Here is a 16,997-nt window from a genome sequence, read left to right as displayed (position 1 = left end):
GGCACATCCTCTCACCAGAGGGGATCGCCATGGACCCGCGCAAGGTGGAGGCCCTGAGCAGCTGGGAAGCCCCGTGTCGGGTGAAGGATGTCCAGCGGCTGCTGGGCTTCGCCAATTACTATCGGACCTTCATCCCGGGCTTCGCCACGCTGACGGCTCCGCTCACCCAGCTCCTCCAGAAGAAGGCCCCGTTCCAGTGGGGTCCCCCACAGGAGGAAGCCTTCACGGCTCTCAAAAAGGCTTTTGTCATGCAGTAACTCCCAAACACTTGCAAACAATCTTGGTTTAATAAAATTAAACTGTAATATATTAAACTTTGTTTAATAATGTACAAGAAAGAAAAAAAATTCAGCCATCACGTGACTGTCTATATGCAATTTGAGTAGATAAGAAATAGAAAGCATCCATGTTACAATCCACAACAGCGAAAACATACCATTTTGGCATCATCCTGAAATCGAAACACAGAAATGCTTTTATATGCAAAATAATCCCTGAGTGGAAAAGAATGACTTTGGAAAAATCATGCAATTCTAGGGAGTTCCAGGCAGAGAGGCTTAAGTTGTGGGGAAATTAATCTGACCATTGTAAGCAGACCAATTAATCAGAAATCCAAAGAATTTTATTTTGCTTGTACTAAAATGTCCAAGTTAAATGCAGATGTTAAAGAATATTTTTCCCCTTCAGTGAAACCCTGGGTATCTAGACGTGCGATGAGGCCATTACAACCATACTTAAAACAATTTGCATCAGTCATGAATCACATCATCACAGCAAATGTATAATGGCAACTCACACTATAATTCTGATATTATACCGCAGCTTCCAACATGGCTGGGAGGGGCCCACATAATCTTTTGATCAAATGATCCTAGAAATCTCACAGCCTACGTTTCAAACTTCTATTTGCAAAATGAGCAGCTACAGTAATTTGGGGTGACTCGCTTACTCACTCTGACCCATCTCTGGGGATTCAGACTGTCCCAACTCAGGAGCAAAGGTCACCTACAAAATACCCCTCCTTTTCCAAGTGTCAGAGCCTCCAGTTCATGATGTTATGCTCCATCAGACTTCAGATTCAAGCCAATGTTTTTTCTTTTAATTTGTAACCTAGAAAGCACCATTCATTCACAAGCTAACCTGCAGGGAATCAGCCTGAAAAATTGCATGATGGGGAGGGAGGGAGGGAAGAGAGGAAAGGAGACGAGGGAAGAGTAAGGAAAGATTGTTCATTCTTTTGCACAAATCCCATTCTCTTTTAACTCTGAAATGAAATGACAAAAAGAACTTGAAGATTAAATAGATTGCTGGAAAATAGAAAGCTGCTTGAAAGAAGTTGTATTTGCAATTTGATCTATCCGAAGACACGCATCCAGACATGATATTGACTTGCTAAATTGGCAAAATAGGAAAAACCCCTTGTGCTTGAAACCTAGGAAATACTTTCTGCTACACTGTGTAGCATGGCTGGGCAACCAAAGCCCCTTTACCAGCTGCGGACTTCAAATCCCAGAATTCCTGAGCCAGCCATGCTGGCTTAGGAATTCTGGAAGTTTTCCAACTCCCAGTTTTTCAGCAGGTGGTAAAGGACCCTTTGGTTGCCCACCTCCACTGTGTAGTATTAATAGGCTCAACTGTTACCTTCTGTGGAAAAGCTATTTACACCTTATCTTTTACATGTGTTGTCAGGAATTAAGAACTGCTCTTCTTCATTTTTGGCATTAACTTCCCCCGTGCGTTTTTTCCTAAATATGCTGATTGCACAAGATTACACACTTCTGTGTAGGCGAGCGTGAGATCCACTCCAACTGGAATCAAGTTGGTCCTGGTAGCAGGACTCTTCCTCTCTTGCACTTGGCCCCCAAAGCAGCTGAGGTACAAAACTTCGCACCACTCTCTCAAGCTGTGGCTTTGGTGGTCTATTGTTCCTTAAAGCTCTGAGCTAGCATCTCATTGCACTTCCAGCCACGTCTGTCTTTAGCTTCAAAAGTCTACATTCACCCTCTTTGATCCAACCATCCTTGGCTGTGTTGGGACATTCAAGCTTGTGTCCGGAGAAGAGAAAAGAGGAAATATGTACCCAGTTAGTTTGCCACAGCTGGAGGCCCCTCTGGCAGGAGGGAGGCGAAGAAAGTCTTGAAGAAAAGCCAAGCTGTGCTCATGAAGGAAACAGCTGGAGCTGGCTGGTTCTCACGGACGGCCTCTAAATTCTCTGTTTCATTTTGTACTCTTGGGTTTTCCTCCTGCTGAGAGAAGGGGAAAAAACAAAGTGTAAATTACATGGAGATACTTCCTCCTAGCAATCTCCAACTATTGGTATGGTTTAACTAGGCTGAAGTTGAACCTTTTTAAAAACTTTTGAAGTTGAACATTTTCAGATTTAGGCAAAAATCCCTGCAAGACCAATATGTACTTTACATCATTGTAAATTTCCCGAACATGGGTGGTACTGTACAATCACAGCTGAGCCCAAAATGTCCCTTGCTAGCAAGACCGTTGTTAAGTGAGTTTTGCCCCACTTTTACGACCTTTCTTGCCACAGTTCTTAAATGAATCACTGCAGTTGTTAAGTTAGGTGGTGAAGTGAATCGACTTTGTCAAAAAGTTGCAAGAAGTGATCATACGACTGACCTTGGAACCGTCATAAATAGGAACCAGTTGCCAAGCATCTGATCAGGTGACCATGGGGAGGCTTGTAAGTGTAAAAAACGGCCATGTCACTTTTTTTCAGTGCCGATATAACTTCAAATGGTCACTAAATGAATTGGTTACAAGTTGAGGACTACCTGTAATCTTATCTCTTAAGGATATTTTAGCCACAAATATCCTGAGTATTAATGAAATTATTCATGCATATTCATGCATTCAAGTATTTAATTATTAAATACTGGAATATTACATTGGCAGGATCCAGAGGGTGAGCAAGATCAATTTTTTCTGGCACTGTTTTCTACATACTGTAGACACACAAGGCTAAAAGAACTTGGTGCCACAGGCTCTCCTCCAAATGGGTGATATTAAATCAGTGGTAACCCACTGGTGGTCCGCAGAAAAATTATTTGCATTTTTTATATTGCACTAAATCAGGGGTCCTCAAACTATGGTCCCTGGGCTGGATATGTGCAATGAACGTTTGTGTTGTTGCAGAGTCTCCCCCTTCAGGGTCTTTTTGTGCGGGTTGGAGGGGGGCAGAAATTCCGACTTGGGGTCTGCTTCAGCCTCCTGGTGCGGGGCTTTGGGCAAAGGCTGGAGGGAAGTGCCGCTGGTGGGGAAGAGCCGGAGGGCCTCATTCCAGTTGGACTGCATCATGGCCTGGAACTGGCTGACCATCTTAGACTGCTGAGCCTCCAGGCACTGGTACCTAGCCTTTCACTCCCACAGGTCTTCCCTCTGCTTGGAAAGCCTATGATCCTAGTCCTTAGTGAGGTGCTTCTGCTGAGCCGCCTTCTCGGTCAGATGCAATTTGAACTGAGCCAGCTGTTTTGCCAACTCTTTCTTGTGGTGGCTGCTTAGCTCCAACAACTGCTTCCTGTTGGGGAGGCAAGGAATGGCTGGCAGGGGAGGGGCAAGTAGAGGCTGGCGAGGTGCCCCTGTGAGTGACATCAAGTTGGCCACACCCACCCAGTCACATGACCACCTAGCTACGCCCACCCAGCTGGTCATTAGGCAGATCATATTAATGGTCTGCAGGATTTAAAATGAATTTAGTGCTCCCCGAGATCCGAAAGGTTGGGGACCCCTGGTTTAAATAATGAACTCTCACTATGACCTAGAATAAAAGGTGATGCTACCCAACCAGTTTTCGATTAGTTGTTAAGGTCCTGGCCCAGTGACCAGGAAACTAAGTTCTAGTTCTTGCTTTAGGCATGTGAGTCAGCTGACCTTGGGCCAATCATTCTCTCTCAGCTCAAGCCACCTCACAGGGTTGTTCTTATGAGGAAAAGAGGACAAGGAAGATCCGTTTGGTACCTCAAGTTACTTATAAAGTAAGAAAGGTGGGATAAAAATGTCTATGGAGATTCCCGGTCATCCAGGCCATGATTGTCCCAAAGGTGCTTTTTCAAGAGGCAGATGGAATTTCTGGTTTTTCTTCTCATCCAAGAAGTTTAGAGTTGAAGAAGCTTCTTGGTTGAGAAGCGAAACGTCTTCAAAGAAAAACAAGGAAGTCCAAGTTGCCTCTTGAAAAAGCATCTTTGGGCTAAAAATTTAATGAATATATAAAACTATTTGCTAAATAAAATGCCTAAAATATTTCCACTATCACTAGCCAATTATGGGGCAGCTGTCTCTTGTTAGGGTTTATCGTACAAATAACCCAAGGACAACAAGTGGTATTTGGCAGGACAGACACCTGCCAAATTCCATAATCTAGGAACTGAACATTTGAGACAATAAGGTAACAGTTTGTTCTGTTCCTCTTTCGTTATGCCATGCTTCCTGTTCCAAGGATGGTCGGGGATTTATTTTATTTATCAAATTTATTTCCTGCCCATCTCGTGGTTCAATACATCTTATGACTGACTTAATTCTCAATGTCTTCTAAACTGAAATGTATTAACTCAAGACAAAGCATGTCTGTCTGGAGGCCAAGCCACCCTGGGAACAGCCCAACCGATTCCCAGTTCTGATGCTGCACTTCCAGCTATCCTCACCTAAAGACCATAGTTGACCCCAAAATTTCTGTTGCCAAGTGAGTTTTGCCCCGTTTTATAACCTTTCTTGCCGCTGTTGTTAAGGGAATCACTGCAGCTAGCAACATTTAAACATTGTTAAATGAATCTGGCCTCCCCATTGACTTTGCTTGTCAGAACGTCGCACAAGGGGATCGTGTGAGCCAGTGCAACCGTCATAAATATGAACCACTTGCCAAACATCCAAATTGTGATCATATGAATGCTGGAATGGTTTTTAAGTGTGAGAAACAGTTATGACACTTTTTTTCAATGTGGCTATAACTGTCGTGTCCCACTCCTCCGCTGACGGCCGGGTCAGGGAAATCCGAATCAGGCTTGCCTCTGCAGCTCTGCCCAAAGTCCTAGCAAAGTCCTCAGAGCAGGCAGGAGACCAGAAAGTGACTTCAGCAAGATAAGTTCGACTTTGCCTGACTCAGAGACTGCCAGAAAGCAGGTCCTTTATATAGGCCATGGGGTGTGGCTCCATGACTCAGCACTTATCCAGGCCTGCCCCTCCCTTCCTTCTGTTGCCTCCGCCTATCAAATCTTCTGACGCGAGGGTCACTCCAATCAGCAGCTGTTGGAAATAAACCTTCCTCAGGCTCACATGCTGTGGAGGAGGGGGAGGGGTCTAGCTGCTCCGTTTGCTTGGGCATGGAGCCAGGGCTGGGACCGGGAGGTGCCCCCTCCTCTGCAGCTTGTCTGGGCATGGAGCCAGGACTGGGGCCGGGAGGCATACATTCCTCCGTGTTCGGGAGCAGATAAGCAGACCCCGGCTGCGGTGAGAGCGGACAAGACACAACACTAACTTCAACAGGTCACTTAAATGAGTGTTTGTAAGTTGAAGATTACCTGAAATGCCCTGGAAGAGCCTAATCGTGCTCCAAAGTTTCCATGCTAAACACAGCATGGAAACAGGGCCCTACTGAACCAGCACATTTTACACCCTAGGTTCATTCTGAAAGCCATACCTTCATGATGCTCTCTGGCACAAAACTTACTTGTAAATTGTTGTTCTGATCTTGATTAACCACAGCCGGGGCAGGAACGTTGTTCGGTGGTGGCGGTGGCTGGGCTGGCCTTCGTCTGAAAGGGAACCAGCCAACCTGGTGCCTACGAAGAGAAGACATTGATTAGAAAGGCAAAACCCTCTTGAGTGGCAGTCAACTTCTATTTTTTATTTGGCAGCTATCTATCCTCTCAGGAGTGACGCAGAAGTGGTCAGCCACTGCCCTTTTCAGCATGCCTAGTCAAATATCTCAATTTGCTGCTAAATTTCCTACCAAATACAGGTAAATCCTTGACAATCCAGCCCAAAATTGTCTCGAGCCAAGCGAGAATTACTGAGTTTTGCCCCATTTTATAATCTTTCCTGGCACAGCTGTAGGCTTCCATTTTGATTTTGCTTTATCACTGATACAAGGGGATCACATGATCCCGGGATAATGCAACTGTCATAAATATAGTCCTCTGCTTACGACCAGAACTCGGCCCAAAATTTCTGCAGCCAAGTGAAATGCTTGTGAAGTAAATTTTGCCCAATTTTACGTCCTTTCTTGCCACGTTTGTTTGTTGAGCAAATCAATACAGTTAAGTTAGTCACATGGTTATTAAGTGAATCTGGCTCCCCCATTGACTTTGATTGTCAGAAGGTCGCAAAAGGGGATCACGTGATCCTGGGACACTGAAACCATCATAAATATCAATCAGTTGCCAAGTGTCCAAATTTTGATCACATAATCATGGGGATGCTTGCAATGGTTGTAAATGTGAAAAATGCTTATAAGTCACTTTTTCAGGGCTGCTGCAACTTTGAATGGTCACTAAATGAACTGTTGTAAGTCGAGGACTGACTGTACACACCAATTGCCAAGCGTCCAAATTGTGGTTCGGGGGAACCCAGGGGCAATACTGCAGTGCAAAAAAAAGGTCATGTCACTTTTTTCTTTCAGTGCCAATGTAACTTTAAACCACCACTAAATGAATGACTAAGTCAAGGACTACCTAAATGAGATTCAGGTAAGGGTAAAGATTCCCCTTGCACACATGTGCTAGTCCCGTGATGGCGAACCTATGGCATGCGGGCCACAGGTGGCACACGAAGCCATATTGGTGGGCACACGAGCTCAAAAGCAGGCCTTCCAGTCCCACCGGAAGTCAGCAAACGGGCAGTTTCCGGCTTCCGGAATGGGGTGGGGAAGCCTATTTTCGCCCTCCCCAGGCTCCTAGAAAGGATCTGGAGCTTGGGGAGAGTGAAAAACGGGCCTATTGGGCCCACCGTGTCATTGCGTGGCAAAAGCAGGGGGAATGTGAGGGGCCACACAAGGCGCATAGACTTATGGGTGTGGGCACGCACATGCACAACTCCCCCCATTTTTGGCACACAATGGCAAAAAGGTTAGCCATCACTGTGCTAATCATTCCCAACTCTAGGGGGCAGTGCTCATCTCCGTTTCAAAGCCGAAGAGCCAGTGCTGTCCATATGTGGTCATATGGTCGGCATGACTAAACGCCAAAGGCATATGGAACGCTGTTACCTTCCCACCAAAGTTGGTCCCTACTTGCATTTTTACGTGCTTTCGAACTGCTAGGATGGCAGAAGCTGGGACAACTTAACGGACTGACAAGCTCAGTGTCTTAGCCGCTGAGCTACCGCATCCTTTATAATATGAGATTCAAGCCGTGTGGAGAAACTAGCCACCTGCCCTCCCCTCCCTGGCTTTCCTATCCAGCCGCCCAAGCAGACTCACAGGTACATGAGGAGGGTCCCGGCCATTACCAAGAGGAACCTGCTCATACTGGAGTAAAAATAAACAATGTTGACAAAGACGTAGAAGAGGGTTGCTGAATAGAGCCAGTCCAGCCAATCGCGGTTGACTTCGTCGTCTTCCTCCATGAGGGGTCCACCCTGGGCATTCATGCGCAGGTTTGGGTTCACTCCGGGATTGGCTTGAGGGGGAGCGTTTTGATCAACTGGGGGGTTTTCAGCGGGAAACGGACCAGGGAGAGGAGCCGGTGGGGTCACCGGAGCCACCGAGATCTCCTGGGAACTTCGTGCAGAGGAAAAGTCACCCAAATGAGCATTGGCAGCCATGCTGAGGAGACAGAGAAAAAAAGGACATTAAAAAAAACTCTCGCGCTGAAAGAAAAGCATGACATATGAAGTACTGATAGCATTAGGGCAGCAGCTGGTGAAATCCAAATGCATTTTAAATCAGGGGTCTCGAACCTTGGCAACTTTAAGACTTTAACTCCCAGAATTCCTCAGCCTTTGCTTTGCTGGCTGAGGAATTCTGAGAATTGAAATCCACAAGTCTTAAAGTTGCCAAGGTTCGAGACCCCTGTTCTAAATTATAACATTTGGGAAGTGGGGTTGCTGGCTAGAGAATTCTGAGAGTTGAAGTCTGCAGGTCTCAAAATTGACATGGTAAAACTTTTGATTTTGGGTTTTACCGATTAGAGAGATTTGTCATTATTGAAATGGCTAGTTTATACTTTTATATAAAAGTATAAAGTTGAGGTTTAATGCCTTATTCTATTGCACCAAAGTCAGAAGTCAATGCTTTTTTTTTCTTTCTCACCTTTTATTTCCCTCATTTTTCCCCTTCCCTATTTTCCTTACTATTTACTAATAAAAACTGTTTTTTTTTTAAATTGACATGGTAGAGAAATGGTGGCCTACTTGAACTCTCTATGAAAATTGCAAAATTCTGCATTGTCGCAATTGTGGTTAAAAGATGTTGGGTCCAAAAGACTTGCACACAAGAAAAACTTTTTTGCCACCCGGGCCAATTTATGAAGCCTGAACATTTTTTTATTACTTTTCTGTATGTTGTCTCTACCCACCTATCTTTTCTATCTTTTCAATTAACCTTTGGTGGATTGTTATAAAGCCAGAGCAGACATTCTCAAAACAATTGTTCACCTGTACTGACAGCTTTGTATTACTGCAAGATTATTTTGAAAAATGTGCCTTGAATTTCACATGCTATGAGCTTGGTGACTTTGGACATAAAAGAGAGATTAAAGACAAAACTTACTATTGCATGTAGTATTGCCTTGTGTAGAGCTGATGGAACCAGAGCTGCAACATATGATATGTGGTGTAGGATGAATAACTGGAGCTCATAGCTTGAAAAGGGTGCGGAGTCACCGGAGATCTAATGGAGAAGACACAGACCGTTACAACTATAATTGAATAGACCTAAGTTTTCGACTGTTTTTGTGGTGGTCATTAGAATAGAATAGAATTTTTATTGGCCAAGTGTGATTGGACACACAAGGAATTTGTCTTGGTGCATATGCTCTCAGTGTACATAAAAGAAAAGATACATTCATCAAGGTACAACATTTACAACACAATTGATGGTCAATATATCAATATAAATCATAAGGATTGCCAGCAACAAGTTATAGTCATACAGTCATAAATGGAAAGAGATTGGTGATGGGAACTATGAGAAGATTAATAGTAGTGCAGATTTAGTAAATAGTTTGACAGTGTTGAGGGAATTATTTGTTTCGCAGAGTGATGGCCTTCAGGAAAAAACTGTTCTTGTGTCTAGTTGCTCTGGTGTGCAGTGCTCTATAGTGTCGTTTTGAGGGTAGGAGTTGAAACAGTTTATGTCCTGGATGTGAGGGATCTGTAAATATTTTCACAGCCCTCTTCTTGATTCGTGCAGTATACAGGTCCTCAATGGAAGGCAGGTTGGTAGCAATTATTTTTTCTGCAGTTCTAGTTATCCTCTGAAGTCTGTGTTTTTCTTGTTGGGTTGCAGAACCGAACCAGACAGTTATAGAGGTGCAAATGAGTGGACGAATCATTAAGTGGACGAATCATTTGTTATGGGTTGTTTCTTGCCAGAAATCTGAAGTACAGGTAGTCCTCGACTTACAACAGTTCATTTAGTGACTGGTTCAAAGTTACAGCACTGAAAAAGTGACTTACGACCATTTTTCACACGATTGTTGCAGCCTCTCATGGTCACATGATCAAAATTCAGCCGTTTGGCAGCTGGCTCGTTTTATTATTGTTGCAGTGTCTCCCAGGGTCATTGAACACAAATAGCCTGTATTTTATGACCCAAGATCACATGATCCCCTTTGACAAGCAAAGTCCAGATTCACTGAACCACCGTGAACTGAGCAACTGAACGACCGCAATGATTCACTTAACAACTGTGACTAGAAAGGTTATAAAATGGGGCAAAACTCACTGAACAAATGTCTCACTTAGCAACAAAGATTCTGGGTCTTTGTTGCTCAAATCATGGTCCCAATTTTTCTGCCTATAAATGCTGGTTTCCTGTCGAACTATCGTAAATAATGGTCAGGTAACCTGGCCTGCTGCAAACCCTGTAAATTCAAGCCAAGTACCCCAATGCGATCATGTGATTGCACGAAGGAGGATGCCAGTATGTCAGAACATCAAAACAGGGTAAATCCCTTTTAGGGACGGAAATGTCTGTTGCAGTTGCTAAGCGGCTAGTCATAGGTCCAGGACCACCTGTATTTTCCTCCCTCTTTAAAGACCTTTAACAAGAGTTTTTGTAATGCTGTAAGCTCTCAACAAAGAATTTCTATTTATGTACCACCCTCAGCCACAAAAATTTAACGTTACAGTCAGCTTGTTCCATTAGTTCATGGAAGAAAAGTGCTTAAATACTAGCCAATTTCATAAACAGTATTGTAGCTTCACACCCAGCCTTTATTTCGGTCTTGGCTTTGGTCTCAGAAAGAGGGTGGAGGGAAAATTTGTCCTGTTTTTCTTCTTCCTATAAATACCAACCAATGAAAAAGAGGCCTAGGAGTCAGCCTCTTTACTCCCACTTCTAATGATAAAAAGGAAAGATACGTTAGCTGCCTTGAGTTATTTGTAAAAATAAAGGCGGGATACAAATCAAACTAAGTTAAGTCCCATCTACTCTGGGAGTCTTATGTGGCAACACCTAGTTGAATTTAACAGATTGTGGAAAACAAAACACAGCTGAGGCATTGATGGGATATACAAAGATGAAATCCCAGAGCTTGGAGAGGCAAATACACATCCCAGAAGTCACCAAGCGGCTTCTGTACCGAAGCCAGGAATCTACGTGGTTCTGCCTATAAAGTTACCAAGCCTGGGATTCAAATCACAGACGACTGCAAGTTGAGTCATGGCAACTGGATCCGTTTCAAATCAAAAAAGAAAAATCCAGTTGCTATGACTCAAATTTCCAGACAACTCTACCTGGATGCTGGAGAAACTTCATTGTCAAATCATACCTGTTTATGTTCACCGCCCCAAAAATAAGAACTTGGGACACTCAAACATACCTTGTGTCAGCTTCTTCTGTGGTCACAGGCAGGTCTGGGGCAGCCTGTCCTTGGCTGGGAACAGACCTTGGAGGAAGGTCCGAAGGATTTTGGCCCAATGCTGTGGACTGCTCCTTGGCTTCAGCCTCCTAAACCAATAAAAATTTATTGCTTCATTTTAAAACAGGCTTCAAAAGGTCTGTTCCAAGGATCCGGCCAGCGGGGTGCTTAAATCTGGCCCATGGGGCCGCCCTGAAAATAATGAAGGACCGGCCGTTGGTGCTTCTACCCTCCCAAGATCCACTTTTGTTGGCAGAGGGTTGCAGGAAGCCATCCCAGCCAAAAACGGGAGCTTGGGAGCCTGTTTTTTCTCTGGCAGAGAACTCAGGCCATAGGCACCAACATGAGTGACATTGAGCTGGCCATGCCAACACAACCCTTAATGAATTCCAGCTTGACATCCTTGCTCTAAAGCAAATGATTCTATTTTATAATTAATTTAGAAAATTTATATTGCTGCCTAAGTCGCACATGGTGACTCAAGACAGATTAGTAAAGGTAAAGGTTCCCCTCGCACATACATGCTAGTTGTTCCTGACTCTAGGGGGCGATGCTCATTTCCGTTTCAAAGCCGAAGAGCCAGAGCTGTTTGAAGACGTCTCTGTGGTCATGTGGCCGGCATGACTCAATGCCAAAGGCACACGGAACGCTGTTACCTTCCCACCAAGGTGGTCCCTATTTTTCTACTTGCATTTTTTACGTGCCTTCGAACTGCTAGGTTGGCAGAAACTGGGACAAGTAACGGGACCTCACCCCGTTATGTGTCACTAGGGATTCAAACCGCTGAACTGCTGACCTTTCGATCGACAAGCTCAGCGTCTTACCCACTAAGCCACCACATCCCTATCAAGACAGATTATAAGGATATAAAAACACCATATAAAAAATTAAAATAATCACTCACACCCCAGCGACAATACACATTCAAACTAGCCATTTAATGGGCTGCAGCCCACTCTGGGTTCCCCATCTTGTTGGGAAATCAAAGGTAATGAGGAAAGGCTAACTCAGTTGTTGAAAAAGCCACCCCCTTCTTGAGACCATGAAGTTTGGTCTTCCCTAATGTCTCCATTCAACCTATAGAATCATGGCTGGGCTCACCTGTTCTGTTAAGCCAAACACAGACAAGAAAACCTTGCTTTTCTGAGGCTGCATAACATGGAAATTGGATCGCTGTGATCAACAAACCAGAATTGGAACTATGCCTGGGCTTCCTGTGAGCTCAGTCCCTGTGTCAGTTGGCTAACTTTCTGACATCCTAGAACATTATTTCTTAAGCATGGCAACTTTTAAGATGTGTGGACCTTAGGAAGGCATGCCTGGCTGGGAAATTCTAGGAGTTGAGGTCCACACATCTTAAAGTTGCCAAGTTTAAGAAACTGTCTTAGAATGACTGTTCGGACCCAGCCTTAGCAGAAGGAAGAAACACACTCCTTGTCCCGAAAAACCCCTCTTTATTTATCTCCTGTGAATTAATGGCATTCCACACAGCAAAGACCAGGCAAGAGTCCTTCAAGAAGCTCCCAGCCAAAAGGCTGCAAATTAAGTTGTGTCAAGCAGTCTTTGTGCACAAAACACAATAAGCAAAATATTCAGAAATACGGATGGTTGTCTCCTATGACAACCACTCTCCTTTCCTTCTATTTATTTCCCAGCGAGGGAGGGGCCATTCAGTGTGTACTTTTCTTCCTGAGTCAACTCCTTGTCCTCCATTGTTCACCTCTCCTAACTGCTCTGCACATACGTGCATCTGGAACAGGCCCCAGCTGTTCTTTCTCCTCACTCATCTCAGCCTCCAAAGGCAGCTGCCTCTCCAGTGACTGGGAAATGTTGGATGGCTCTGCCTCTATCTCTGCGCCCGATGCTGAGCATCTGTCAAGAGCCTTCCTGAGACTCCAGAACTGGCCCAACTTCCTCCCCAAGCTCCTCATCATCTGAGTCTGAAGCCAGCTCTGCGGGCAGCTGGCGGGCCACAACAAAGACCTTCTACAGACCCAAATCCCTGCTTTCAGCACTGCTGGTCAAGAAAATCTAACCATCCCTCAAGGTGGTTCAGCTGGAAGATCTAACATCCATCCATTATCTGTACCTGTTGGGCATCTGTCCCTTACCCCAAAAATCCCCATAATGGATTAGTACAATATAAAAATCTTGCCCAGATTACAGAATATCTGATCCCCAGTCAGTGATCTCAAATGGCCGCTTTTCAATACCTTCATGTCAGCTCCTGGAATCGTGGGCAGATTCTTAGAGTTGCACACCAAATGAAGAACGTGAAGCGTCTCCTGCTGAAACAGAAAGCATTAATTAAAGTTTCAAAAGCCATCTGGGGAGCTCATTTCCTTGCTGCTCCATTGATTGCTGAAAGCAAAAGGCTGGCAGGGCATACACCACGTACCTTAGTGAGGACCTCTTGCAGAAAAAGATGGTCAGACAACAACTTTCCAGAGTAGATCAACCTCTGAGCTTCTTCAGGCTTTGAAGGGAGGGAAAAAACAGTTTTAAAAATCTTTTTCCAGAACAAGATTCCTCATTCTTGTAAATGTGCAACTATGTGGGTATTTTGTTGTAAATTATAAGCAGCTGATCTTTGGACAACCAGCTGAGCAATGACCTTTAGGTCACTTCTCAAGAGGAAAATATTTCCCCTTTGAATGAGATTACTGCTGGATTCCAGTTCTTTCATGTGGCTGACCTGCACAGGCAGATTTTGTGTTTCATCAATAGGCTTAATTAAAAGCAGCTAAATTAAATGCCAATTGCACAAAAGAGTTTACAGAAGGAGAAGGCTGCACATAATGAAACCACAGCAAAATGACTTTTCAGTGACTGTTCAAAGTTAGAACAGCACAGAAAAAAGTGACTATTAATGACCATTTTCCACACTTATGACTGTGCAGCATCCCCATGTGATCAAAATTCAGATGCTCAATAACTGATGGGGAAGCCAGATTCACTTAACAAACGTGTTACTGTGGCACAAAAGGACGTAAAATGAGGCAACAGAAATTTTGGGCTCAATCTACCTGTATATATTTTTAGATGTCTTTTTGTATCCTTTCATTTTAAAAAAAAACCAAAATTGAAGTATTAAAAGATTGCTTCTGATCAGAGCAACATTATGGCCACTTCTGAAACCAGCGAATGAAGACTGTACACCTTGAGAAAAAAAACAACCTTCTGCAGTTATTACCAACCTAAGGCCAAATTGGCAGGCATTTATGTTAATCATTGAGATCTTTCAGGAAAGCTTTGTCATGTAAATTTTTCTTTGATTACTAATTAGCACCTAAAGGTAGTTTTCTATAGGCCACTTAACCTTCAGATAACCCCAAAATATGTCTTTAAGCCAAAGCACTATTCTTAGAAATTCACTGCATTGTTTTAGATTTAAAGACTGGTTTATACCAGTACTAGCCTTCCTCAACCAGACATCTTTCAAAGGTATTGACAAGTAGCTCCCACACATACATCACACAAATGTGGAGGCTATCAATCTGGGGAACTGACTGTTCTGCACCTTGGGTTTTGTACGGTTGGCAGTTTTATGGGCAGAGTAAAACTCATTTCCCTGCTCCAAACTTCTCTAAAGAAATCCTTGGGTGGAAGATTAACAACAAACTCAAAGCAGAAAGGGTCCAATCCTAACACCGTTGTACAATCAACATGCTATGTTCCACGCTGGCATGGAAGGCAACATGGAGCTGCACCATCCAGCCTACCTCACCAGTGGGCGGGGGTGGTGGGGGACAGCAGAATGACATTGCTGCCACATGCACCACCCAGCCTTCGGATACTTTGTATTAAATCAACCTCTTGCATTGTTTTTTAAGATCACTTTTTTTTTCATTCCTTTGCCTTCTCTGATACAATGAAAACACACAAATTATGAACCGTACTGAAACCTCTTCTCCTTCTGAGTTAACTTCAAACAACTTCAGAGAAAATGCTGGCAGTTGGCTCTCAGTTGCATCAACTGCTTTGCAAAGCAAATAGTACCAAGGTAACTTTGTTTTGTAGGCAATAAACTATTTTTTTCTGCTTCAAGCATTAGCTTAAGAAACTGTCTAAAAATTCTGAATATTAACAGCAACAGAAGTTGTACACAGGAAGGTTTTTTTGGGGGAAATTGAAATATATAGAGTACCAGGACAAAATGTTATTTTTTTCCATTCAAATGACCAAGTCTATAAATGTTTTATAATAAATGTACTGATTACTGATGGGGAAAAGGCATTTCACTTTGGCCTCATATCTTGGAAAGCTACAATTCTCACAAGCAAGACAGCCAGCCTGCCTCCACAAGGAAATACTCTTATTAATCAGATCAGAACTTTCAATAACAGATGAAAGGGTCCCTGGAGGTCTTCCAGTCCAGCCCCTCTGTTCAAGCAGAGACAAATGACTGTCCAATCTCTTAAAAAACCTCCAGTGATGGAGCACCCACAATGTCTGGAGGCAAGCCACGTCACTAATTGTTCTCGCTCCAAAGCACCAACACGCCCAGCAAAATGTCACCATTCTAAACAATATTAACAATTTCCATGAAAATATTGCAGGAAAAGTGGGCCAGGCTGCTTCTCTCCAGAGCCAACCCACACAGCAAGGATTTTTATTTTTGAAGGGAATGCCTTCTACAGCCAAACCTAACCCAAAAGGGGTAAAAAAAAATAATCAGGACAATTCGTTGGCCATTACTGGGATGATTTTTTTTTTTTAAAAAAAAGAAAATTCAAATAAATACAGGACATCTATGGCCGAGTACAGCAGGCAAAGATCATGACTGAGAAACTTCTTTAAAATTATTGAGCAAGATTGCTCAGGAGTTGATACCTGGACAGGGTCAGACACTGTTCAGCTCTGGGATGGGACACCATCAGAAAATCAGCAAACCAGGATGACAAAATCCATTTCAGAGAAATGCTACCCGCCTGGCATTTTTTTTCTGAAAGAGGCTGGGATAAATCAACACTGTAGGGAGTTTTTTTTTTCCCCCCAGATGCAACACGATCCTTGCTCTGAATCACGGGCCAGAGCCAATGCACTCTGCGCATACTCAGAAAAGCACCGGGATAAACCGCAATCCTGCAAAAGAACCGCGCATTTTATCCACCCCACTTTCTTCAAATGCAACCTTTGAAACGCTCTGAATTGCACAACCCAGCACAGGAAATGTGTGCTCTGCGCTTGCTCAGAAGCTCCATCCTCAAAGAGCAGGCGCGAGTCACGAGCCCCCCCCCAAAAAAAGGGAAAGGAGACCAAGCGGGGAGGAGACTCAAGACTATCCCAACCAACCCAGCAAGCACCACGTCGGAAAAAGGTCCAAAGGGCTTCCATGCTGGCAAGGGGACAACTCCCCGGGGGGTGGGGGGTGGGGAGTAGAGAAAGGAAGGGCAGGGTAGCCTATCTCAGGGCCCGCCCCCCCCCCCGCCAAGTCAGGAAAAGCCGCTTAAAGCCGCTGAAACCCTCCTCCCCCACCAAACCCCAACCTTCGTCGTCGGGCCCCTCCCTAGAAACCCACCCGAGGCCCGCAAATGTCTTGGCACGCCATCCCCAGCCAGGAAACCGAAGTGGGATAGACTGCGCCCGTCAGAGGAGGCTCCACTTCGCGCAAGGGGAGGGGGGGGGAAGAGAACAGAGACGGACGAGCGAGCGAGCGCGCATGCGGGTTTCAGAGCTCACCGGTTCATCCGGGTGAAGGTGTCGCAGCTCCGCCTTGAGGCGCCGGACGCTCCAGGAGCGCCGGGCCGACAGGAGCAAATCCGGATGGCGCTGCGCGGGGCTCTTCACGACGAGGCCCACCACCTCCTCCTCCTCCTCGGCTTCCCTGTTTTCCATCATAGGCGGCCTCAAAAATAAAAAAACCTTCCGGTCCCCCCTCCCCCACAACAAAAACACCCTCACTCGACGACAACAGCGACCTCTGGAGCGGCCGCGGCTGCTTTTATAGCCTCCCGGGCGGCTCAAGCC

At 44.6% G+C, this 16,997-nt stretch overlaps 1 protein-coding gene across 3 annotated transcripts; it reads right to left on the bottom strand.

The window, feature by feature from the left end:
- Positions 1-305: 305 nt before the first annotated feature.
- HERPUD1 (homocysteine inducible ER protein with ubiquitin like domain 1) lies at positions 306-16,953 on the bottom strand. Of its 3 annotated transcripts, none has more exons than XM_058154973.1 (8): positions 16,710-16,952; positions 13,426-13,503; positions 13,241-13,315; positions 10,989-11,116; positions 8,714-8,833; positions 7,424-7,768; positions 5,675-5,786; positions 306-2,246 (listed from the first exon to the last, which is right to left on the bottom strand). In XM_058154973.1, the coding sequence occupies exons 1-8, from the start codon at positions 16,866-16,868 to the stop codon at positions 2,085-2,087; spliced, it is 1,179 nt and encodes a 392-aa protein (XP_058010956.1). In that variant the 5' UTR covers positions 16,869-16,952; the 3' UTR covers positions 306-2,084. The 3 variants fall into 3 exon arrangements, with proteins under 3 accessions (XP_058010956.1, XP_058010957.1, XP_058010958.1); XM_058154974.1 differs by having other exon boundaries at positions 13,241-13,312; XM_058154975.1 differs by having other exon boundaries at positions 2,108-2,246; positions 7,453-7,768; positions 16,710-16,953.
- Between the last annotated feature and the right edge of the window lie 44 nt (positions 16,954-16,997).

This window comes from Ahaetulla prasina, chromosome 12, assembly GCF_028640845.1.
Source record: "Ahaetulla prasina isolate Xishuangbanna chromosome 12, ASM2864084v1, whole genome shotgun sequence".
NCBI classification, from domain to species: domain Eukaryota; kingdom Metazoa; phylum Chordata; class Lepidosauria; order Squamata; family Colubridae; genus Ahaetulla; species Ahaetulla prasina.
The sequence above is the reverse complement of the archived record's forward strand: the minus strand, read 5'-3'. Positions and strand labels throughout refer to the sequence as shown.

What these genes read in the sequence shown, in the direction of transcription:
- HERPUD1 (XM_058154973.1), bottom strand. Translation starts at nt 16,868, where the DNA reads ATGATGGAAAACAGGGAAGCCGAGGAGGAGGAGGAGGTGGTGGGCCTC. An exon ending in ACCTTCACCCGGATGAACCG is followed by an intron (nt 13,504 to 16,709) that starts GTGAGCTCTGAA and finishes CTCCCTTCAAAG; the next exon opens with CCTGAAGAAGCTCAGAGGTT. An exon ending in AGGCAATACTACATGCAATA is followed by an intron (nt 7,769 to 8,713) that starts GTAAGTTTTGTC and finishes CTGTCTCCTCAG; the next exon opens with CATGGCTGCCAATGCTCATT.